The sequence below is a fragment of the Alosa pseudoharengus genome, unplaced genomic scaffold, assembly GCF_046254945.1.
Source record: "Alosa pseudoharengus isolate Yale_2024_CS ecotype anadromous, Long Island Sound unplaced genomic scaffold, YU_APseudo_1.1 YU_APseudo_1.1_scf_21, whole genome shotgun sequence".
Lineage (NCBI taxonomy): Eukaryota > Metazoa > Chordata > Actinopteri > Clupeiformes > Clupeidae > Alosa > Alosa pseudoharengus.
Genome location: NW_027468674.1, coordinates 13,302,873 through 13,312,872, shown reverse-complemented (window position 1 = coordinate 13,312,872; position 10,000 = coordinate 13,302,873). Strand labels below are relative to the sequence as shown.

General features: G+C 44.8%; 1 protein-coding gene across 2 annotated transcripts in view; it reads right to left on the bottom strand.

Moving 5' to 3' along the window:
* Window positions 1-5,488: 5,488 nt before the first annotated feature.
* The window catches only part of bahcc1b (BAH domain and coiled-coil containing 1b), a 63,756-nt gene continuing 59,244 nt past the window's right edge, over window positions 5,489-10,000 (bottom strand). For both annotated transcript variants that reach the window (XM_076297946.1, XM_076297947.1), the window contains exons 24-26: window positions 6,895-8,408; window positions 6,178-6,414; window positions 5,489-5,766 (exon numbers count right to left, since the gene is read on the bottom strand). In XM_076297946.1, the coding sequence (XP_076154061.1) occupies window positions 5,557-5,766; window positions 6,178-6,414; window positions 6,895-8,408 (1,961 nt within the window). In that variant the 3' untranslated portion in view covers window positions 5,489-5,556. The remainder of the gene's footprint in view (window positions 5,767-6,177; window positions 6,415-6,894; window positions 8,409-10,000) is intronic.

Here is a 10,000-nt window from a genome sequence, read left to right as displayed (position 1 = left end):
TTAAAAGTATATAATATAAAAAAACACAACTAAGCAATAAGGACTGTAGAAGATAAAGAATATACTAATATACTAAAATACAAATTATACTAAATAAAACTTAATCTAAATCAATTCTAAAAAACAGTATCCACATAGTGGGTGATTAATCAATCAGGTGTAAAGAACCCTGTCATGTCTTTATGGACCTTTCTTTGTGCACCTAGGAAAGTCAAAGGTGTTTGATGGTGTCTTTATGGACCTTGCTTTGTGCACTGTGGAAAGTCAATGGTGTTTGATGGTGTATGGGTTTAGAATGGGATGCTATTGAAGCTCCTATGGATTTAGAATGGCATGCCATTAAAGCTCCTATGGATATAGAATGGGATGTCATTGAAAAATTTACTTTTGATGTGCTGTGGTTGTGTGTGTGTGTGTGTGTGTGTGTGTGCGCGCACATTTCTTTTTATGTAGATGTTTTTTTGTTTGTGTGTGAAATCAAACAAAAAAAAAAAAACAGGATATGGTTGTGTAAACTATATTCTGTTGTGTTCGTTTTATGTTTACTAGTTTTGTGTTCCCGGTCAAAAATGGCCACTGCATTATAACTTGCTATAAATCCATAGTAACACATTATCATCTAATCTTGTGATAGACCTTTGTATCACCTTGTGTTCTATTTGATATAACCAGTTTTGAACTTCCATTTGCTATTTATGGCCCTATTTATTGATTGCCTGGACTCAATTTTACACACTGACCATTTTCTCACTCACTCATTTCTAACGGCCGGTCATTTTTGACCGGAAATACACACGAGTGTCCTAAAGTTAAATAAAGCACTCAAATTGTTATAAAAAATATCAAAATTTGTTTTGTGTGTTCAGATGCCCTGTGTTAACAAAGTCAAGGAGCCTCATTGTAGTCAGAATAAGTTAACAATATTTTTGAGAGAAAATAATTGTCAATCGGTCACATTTGACCGTGAACAGGGCTTAACTATTATCCTGAAATTTGCCTGATTACAACTGTGAAAATCATCATGTGCTTGCTGAGGGGAAAAGTCAGCTTTTCATTGGCTGTCAGTACACACACACACACACACACACACACACACACACACACACACACACACACACACACACACACACACACACACAAATGCACAAATACACACACACACACACACACACACAAATACACAAATACACAAATGCACAAATACACACACAGACACACACAAAAAAAAAAAAACACACAGACACACACCACAATGTACATAGTAACACTCCAACATCTAGATCTGGCCCAGACCTGGCTTGTTTCTGGCCCACAGTCGGCAGTTCAGACCCACATCAGGCCCCTATCAGCTCCACAGTCTGCTTTTGTGTGGGACCGGAGTGTGCAAACAGGAGCGGGGGGGGAGAACCTCCACCATCTGAGTTTGTCAGTGGTCTGTCTGGTGTTCGTTTTCCATTTTTTCGTTTTTTTTCCACTCTGCTCTGCTTTTTTTGTTCATTTCTTTTTTTATTTTTTATTCCGGAGTGACTAACAAAGGCGTGCTCTTTCACACAGTGGCGGGGCTTGTAGCGGCGATAAAAGGCACAAATCCCTTGCAGGAAGCATTTAACAAAATGTTCAAATTTACTCACATTGTTGGTGATATCCTACACCCCATGGGGAGTGTGTCAGCAACCTTGCACGTACTCTCTCTCTCTCACACACACACATGCACACAAACAGCAAGACACATACACATACTCACACACACTTGCACACATACACACTCGCTCTCTCTCACACACACAGACACACGCGGAAACACGCACACACACACACACACTCACACACTGGATGTTTGTATTCCTGTCTAGAGCGTGTATGGGGTAGGAAGGGAACATGATATGATTACATTATAATCTTAATGGGTCCATTCCCTTTCATTATTCAAACATTTTATACCACCTGCAGTGCCTCCAGGCAAGCTGTGCTCTCACCCTGCTCCACTTCCACTTCTCCTCTGCTCCCCCTTTCTTCCCTCATTTCTTTGCTCTCTCTCTTTTTCCCTTTGCCTCCACCCTTTTTATTCTGTCCTTACTTTCCCTTTATGACTGCTCCATTTCCCCCTCTCCCTTCCTCACTCTTTTTTACCCCTCATCATCTCGTTATATTTATCTCAATATTTTTCTTTTCTTTTTTCTTTCTTTTTTTCTGTCTGCCGATCTCTCTCTTTGTCTGTCTGTCTTTTTGTTTCTGTCTCAGACAGACATCTTGACCGCCCCCCCCCCCACCCTCCCACACACACACACACACACACACCTCCCTCTCTCTGTCTGTCTGTCTCCACTGCATTCTGCATGAGGTCCAGAGGGGCTATTGGCAGGCCGTGACCTTACAGCTTCGAGCAGGATGACCTTCGCTGGCCAGATGTCTCCGCAGCCCACAGAAAAAAGGGTTGAATGTCACCACGGCGACCAAGGACTCATCAATACCCGTTGGCTTGTTGGGTGACATTTCACGTTAACAGAACATTAATGAAGGATTGCATGGTTCTCGCATGGTTCATGCTGGTCCTCTTCACGCTGTGTGTGTGTGTGTAAATTAATAATAATAATAATAATAATAATAATAATAATAATAATAAACAAGAAACATACACTCGCTTGTAGTTTGACATTTTTTAATGAAATTCAACACAAAGGCAATAAAATTAAGATAAATAACTTGTTTTTTTTTTTTTAAACAGAGGAAATATCTTAGAGTTTTTTGTCTTCTTTTTAATATCCAACAATGTCACAAAGTGTTTCAACCTTATAGACCAGGCGCCAGAGGGTGTGTCTCGTGAGCGCTAGTCCTCTTAGGGAAGGCAGCTCCACCCATCACAGAACAGGCGGCAATATCATTATATTCAGAGCTGAATCCAGTGTTAATTTGTTTGCTTGCTTGTTTGTTTGTTTATTTATTTAAGAAAATACCATTTTTAACTCCTTTATAGACCCAAAAAGTGACATTACATGGATTTCACATCTGATTTACTTTAAAGCTTTTGCTTTGTTTTTTTTTCCTTCTTTTTTTCTTTTTTTGCAGTGTAACAGCAACAATGTTGTTAAAAAGTTAGTCGACGACAAGAACTAAAAGGCAACTCTTTCTGCTTGCTTCAACCCCCAACACTGAACAGTCTTTACAGGCTTGCATATCGAACAGTGACAACAACAATAACAACAAAAATTTAGACAAAGACAATGAAAAACAAAGAACTTGAAGTGAAACAATGAAACATTTTTGGCAAAGTAGGAGGAAAAGTGACACGAAGCATCTTGTTTTTAAACTCAATCCATTTGACAAAGCAAAATAAAATAAAAAATAAAAAAATAACTGCCATCTTTCTTGGGTGCTGATTGTCCTTCACTTTGTGCCGTACACAGTTACCGTTGGAAACCCTTTGGGTTCTCTCCACAACATAAAAATGTGTGTACTAAGACACAACGCCCTCGCCACAGATCTGGCTGTTTTGGCCGCATGCAGGAGTGCACATCTCGCACACATGCTGCAGTGCACATTGGTGAATATGCACATTGTCTTTTAGATAAAGTACATCAGTCTAGTAGCATTGCAGGGGTCCCATTAAATTTTTCTGATTTGTTGATTTTTTTTTTTTTTTAAATATAGACAATATTATTGCATCCTAAAGACAAGTAACCTTAGGCAGGTGCTTTGGTTTGGACACGTTTACATCATGGCCCGATAAATTTCTATACCTTCTCTATGACTACGTTTATGACTTCAGATCTGTGTGTTCTTATAGGATTAATGACCACTGATTCTCCTCGTTTTTTTATCGTCCTTTTCATGCATTTGACCACAAAGGGGTTTTTCTGCTAGGACTCCACTCTTAACCCCATGAAGACAACTGTGCGATAAATTTTTTTTTTTTTTTTCTTTTTTTAAAAACAAAAAACAAAAAACATAAGTAACTCAAAGCAGAAAGCAGTATAAAAAAAACAGATAAAAGACATTAACAGACAATGAGGTGAACATGGAAAGCCTTATATTACCCTCCATCTTTTTCTCTCTCTCTCTCTCCAACTCTTTTGCTCTTTCTCAGGACCATGCCGTCCTGTCCTTATGTACAACTTTTCACGACCTTTGACCTTTAGTATGAAAGGTCGTGTGCAGTGCAGGCATGGCAGCAGAGGTGCCTGCCATCATCCTCCGAAGAGAGCGAAAAAATACAAAATAATAAAGAAAAATAATAACCAGATCAAACCTAACAGTTCTCTCATTTTTTAAAAAAATAACACAATCGAGGGCAATAAAGAGAAATAGACTTCTCTCTTCATTTATATCATATATACAGTTTATACCTTTTTATATATGTACACACACACAAAGAATAAAACAATTGTACAACTATACACCTGAATAAGAAGATAAAAGAGAGGTACTGAAGTGTATGGCTTGATTGGAAAAAATCATTCCTTTTTTTGTTCAAAGATAATATTTATCTGGGCATTTTATTAAAAAAAGAAACAAAAAACAATCCCTGGAAATCCCCACTGAAGCGTTTTATTTATAATGTGTGAGTGTGTGTGTGTGTGTGTGTGTGAGAGACGAGTGGCACGAGATGACAGACACACACACACTTGTGTCAAGTCACCGTGAGCGTCGACATCAACTCCACAGGGGCCCTCCAGCTTCCCACCTCCCTGGGGCCAGATCTGGCTCCCCTCTGTCTCAGATCCGGCTCCCCTCCGGCTCAGATGTGGCTCCCTCCTGGCCCTCGTCTGGCACGCATCTTTTTTCCGAGTCAGCGGTCGTTTGGGCACTCACACATACAGTATTATATACATTATCCTCCTCTCTTTCACACACACACACACACACACACACACACACACAGACACACACACACGCTATCTCTCAGACATACGTAGTTACAAACACCATATTACACCCCAGTTCAACAGTGTTTTTGGTCCTGATGGAGCATGTAGAAACCTGTAAGACCAGTGTAGGGAGCGAGAGACTCCATTTTAATCTTCCCAAAGACCATCCTTCCATTGAGCTCTTTGCCTTTTTGTCTTTTCATAATCTTTTCTTTATATTTTTTACACATCTCGTAATCGTAAGGTCAGTATCAATGTCCTTCTCTTGTAGAAGACTCCAGTGCTTGACCGTGTTCTCTGAGTTACGTTCCTTGGCTTTAGGTCGGGTCGGGCCGGATCGAGTGTTCTAGTTCCGTCCGACGGGTTCTCTATCGCCCCTGTATCCCTTCACGGTGCAGACACCAAGGATGCAACCTGATGCTGCGGTCCACAACAGCTGGCATGGGCAGCCGCCGTCCAACCCAACTCTCCCCGCACAGAGATAGGGAGGGGGCGGTCAGAGCCCAACAAGACCGATGGCACGGACAGCTTTTTGTTGTGGGTCAGTCCCAGCCTTCATTGCCCCCCTGCCCCATTATCATATTCATGTGGGGAAGGGGGTGGGGGGGGGGGGGGGGGGGGGGGGAGGTGGGTGGGTGGTATCCGTCACTCTTTCAGTAGTAATTCCCAAAGGGGTCTCCTTCTGTGAACTCTAGCAGATGATTGACACACCGTCGGCGGTCACTAGTTGGCCCGTGGTGGGGTCATAGGTCCCAGCCAGGTAGTACAGGTCCTGGCTGTGGCTATTGGGCTTCCTGGAGCGGCTGAGGCGCTCATATTCGTCGCGGCCGACCACCTGGCACTTGTGGGAGATGGTCTGGACGTCGTTTTCGTCTTCGTGGCACGACTGGTACAAGGCATGCTAACGGAAGGCAAGAGAGAGACAGAGTGGGTTAACATGAGTCTCCCCTGCACAGATCATCTACTGTATCATAGAAGCTTTATCTTCTAGCAAACGTGAGGCAAAAACTCTAATGGCGTTCTCTGATTCACCTCATACTCATGAGGGCTTTCAAACACTTCAAACTAAAATTAGTTAACTCTGCAGATTTTTGTGTCTGTCCAACTTGCAGTCATATACTCATAGTTTCAATTTAATTCAACATGAATAAATTAGAATAGAACACTGTTTCAATGTAGCAATGTAACATAACATAACATAATTAAAAGACAAAGTAGATTTCAAAAGAACATAATTAATAGAAATAGAAATTGCACTGTTCCTAATAAGAAGACGTGACGTCGGTAATACGTGACGTTCCGTGGCCTTTACCTTGCCGTCGCGGTGCCTCTTGCCCAGCTTGGTCTCCTCGGGGTGGTAGAACCACTTCACCTTCACCACCATGTTCCCAGCCCACGACTCCCACATGCTCTCGATGCGGCCCACGTACGGCAGGTGAGGCCGCCCAGGTGAGAGGAATACGGCGCAGTCGCTGACGCGGATCATGTCTTTGCCTCGCACGATGGCCTTGTAGAAAAGCTTCCGGGCCTTTCCTTTCATACCTCTCCTCTGAGGAAGAAGAAAAATAGGTAGAAAAAAAATAAATGTTAATGTTTAATAAAGAAACAGATTCATTATAAAGGGGATAGCTTTTTAAAACTATTTCTAAGAAATACCTAATAGACACCGTTATCATATTTTTTGTTATAAAACTGTTGTTATATTTATAAAATTAAATTCAATTAGCTTTAATATTGCTGTGTGTAGTATGTCTGACATTTAAAATATGAATTAAATACTGGATGAAAAGTCAAATACCTTAACTTATCCTTTAACTGTGACCTTAAACATTTAAAGCTGTGGGTTTTTGAACATTCTAACATAAGATTCCGTTCCGCAACAATTGAAGGTTCTAAAATTCTATGTTGAATTCAATGAACCTTTATATGGCTCTGAATGAACCCAGATATTCTTTAGAACGTTCATTTTCCAACATTCCCTAAGGGGTTAAACATTTAGCCTCTGACCTTTGCCCTCTAAGGCCCTCACCTGAGTCGGGTTTCCGGACCACTTCCACAGCTGTCTGCCCGGCATGAAAGGGGAGGTGGCTGGGGAGTTGTCCGGCGATGAGGACGCCACTTTCTGGCGCTTGGGCGGCTCTTTGGTGGCTTTGGCGGGAGACGGTGAGAGGACCGTGGGAGTGCTGGGGTTCTCTTTCCTTCGGGGTGGCTTTGCCGCACCGTTGTTGGCTGAAGGCTTGGACCCCGACGTTGCCATGGCCTTGGAGCTGAAGCCGCCGTGTCTAGCCGGAGCAGAGGCCTGGTCTAGAGGCTGCTGCTGCGGCTGTTGTGGCTGCTGTTGCTGTTGTTGTTGTTGTTGTTGCTGTTGTTGTTGGAGCAGAGGGTGCCGGGATGACAGGCAACCCTGGAGCATCAGCCTGGACGCTTCCTCCTCATCGGAGCTGTAGGACGAGTCGTTGTCCGAGGAGCAGATGCTGGAGCTGGACAGCGATCCCGAGCTGGACGACGACGAGGAGCCTGAGGACGATGAGGAGACGGAGAGGCGCGAGAGGAAGCGTCCGGCCGAACGCAGCTCCCCGCGGGCCGCCGCCAGCGCCGCCGCCCTCCTCCGCACCACCTCCGCCGCCTCCTCCTCCTCCTCCTCCTCCACCTCCTCCTCCACCTCCTCGTCCTCCTCGTCCAGGTCCGAGTAGGAGCAGTCGCTGTGGCAGTTGTGGGCAGCGCTGCCGGCCCCGCCATACTCGGCGAACTCGCCCAGCCCCATGTGGGGCTTCCTGGTATGGGACGCGCCTTTCATCATCAACAGCTCTGTCCGGCTACCACCAGCACCACCTCCTCCACCGCCTCCGCTACTGCCCTTCTTGCTGTCCTTGACCAGCAGCGCCGGGTGGGTGTACCCCACATGGTGGTGGACGTCGCTTATGCCTTTGCCCCCGAAGCCCCTCTCCAGCCGGGAGCCGGCCGACTCGTGTCCCCCGAGAAGCTGCAGCGCCTTGCCGTTCTTGGTCTTGGGGGACGTCACCCCCTCGTGGTCCAGCTTGACCAGGAACTCCTTCCTGTCGCCCGGTTTGCGGCCCCGGCTGTAGGGGCTGCTCTTGAGATGACCCAGGGGCAAAATGGACCCTTGCTGCTGCTGCTGCTGCTGCTGAGGATGAGGATTGGAATGGGGATTGGGATGATGTGGGTGTGGGTGGTGCGGATGCTGGTGGTGGTGGTGGTGGTGGTGGTGGTTTTGACTGTGGTGCTGATGCTGACTCCCGAACGACGAGTAACCATTGGCGATGCTGCTGAAAGAGTCCACCTCGAAGGAGGAGTTGAAGATGCTCTTGGTCGGCATGGACATCGGCGCGGACGTCAGAGGGAACAGGTCAGACTCCCGGCCACCACGCATCGCCTTCTTGGGCAGGCCGTTGAAGTGGAAGAGGTCCAGCGGTCTCTTCCGGGACATGGCCATGGCCGGCCATCCAAGGAGAGGCGCGGTGCTGCCCGTCACGCTCTCAGAAGTGCACGCTTTCGTTCCGGAATGGACCAACTTTGGTCTCCCTGTAACGTTCAAGAATAGAATCAAAGACAGAGAGAGAGAGAGAGAGAGAGAGAGAGAGAGAGGGAGAGAGAGGGGGGCTTGTATTAAAAAATCATTTTAAAAACCGATGAAGATCAGTCCAAATCACCAGTTAAAACCAACTCTTCCAGATTGATATAAGGAGACAAAGCAAGCGAAAGTCCGAAAGAAAAAAAAAACATTTAAACGGGAGTGAAAGAACTGATAGAAAGTGAAAGAAAAATTGAGGCACCGCAAAAAAAAAAAAAAAGATCAATACATCATTGTGCGTTCCTAAAAAAAAATTCCATTTGCGAGCACACAGCTCCCAAGCTGGTCCCCGACATCCGAGCCATGGAGGCCTAATTCCAGTGAAAGCGATAGGGCTGAGAACTAAGATCGGAGGTGCACTCGATTCCCCCCTTTGTCCTCCTTTTGTGCTAGTGTTTCCGGTCTGTCTTGAAGAGTCTGAAATGGCAGATGATAGGTCTGCAGCTGCACCTCAGAGACGCGAGTCGTGAGGGTCAGTTTCAACAGTGGAGGGACATAATGGTGACTATAACTGTAATTGGAGACTCTTACTACTAGGAGAGAGATAAAAGAAATAACTTTCTATTTTTTTTAAGACTGTCTCAACCTTTATATAATAACAAATGGGGCAGGTTGATTTCCTAAATACTAGGAATGGTTTCATGCCTATGCTCCTGTTGTCCTAAGAGTGACTTGACTTACAGTAAAGGCACTCTAAGCGATGCCACGCGTTTTTAAGGCTAAAACATTTTATGACACGTCACTTACTGCAAACATCACCTAACCAACCGCTAGCTGTCTGTGTCCTGAATACACTTTAAAAAAACACGATCTCTGGACAGCCCAGGCTCCAAAAACAACCTGGGCAAACCTAACCCATAAAAATAACATAACAAACTGTTCCAGCAAATCACAGACGAGATGCGCGTTAAGGAGAGTTTCAATTGCACGGGAGCAGCACAGGAGGGAGGGGGAGGAAGTAGAGAGCTAGCTCTCTGTTTTGTTTGAAAGTCAACAAATGTGACGTTACCCAGCATCGCTTAGAGCACCTTTAACAGTAACATGTAGCACAGATGATGGTGCATATGACTTATTTTTACTGCTCAACTCCAACAGCAGTTATTAAGGGAAGTTACAAAAAAAGCTGGAATATCTATTTGTGTCAATCATAAAAGCTCCAGAGAACAGACTGGTTGATACAGGCTCAAACACGCACAAGGCCCAAGCTCTCTGGTTAGTGGTTCTGGTATTTCCTATAGTAGGAGAAGTCTGTGGTCTGGCCGTGTGGCCGTGGGATGACCGTGGGATGGATCTTAAAGGTTGTATCAGCGATTTCAGGCCCCAAAAAGGCCCAAACATAAATGATCACATTCATGTAATCTTTCCTAACGATCCGCTAGCTTCCTGCCCCATAAGGAAGCCGTCAAAAACGTGTCTCTGTAGGCAGCCTAGGATCAGAGATCTGCACACAAAAACAATTGCTACCAACAAGTGTTGCCAACCACTCAAAGGCAAAATAAAGTATTCCAACCAATAACCGACAAGATGAGTGTTCAGGAGAGTT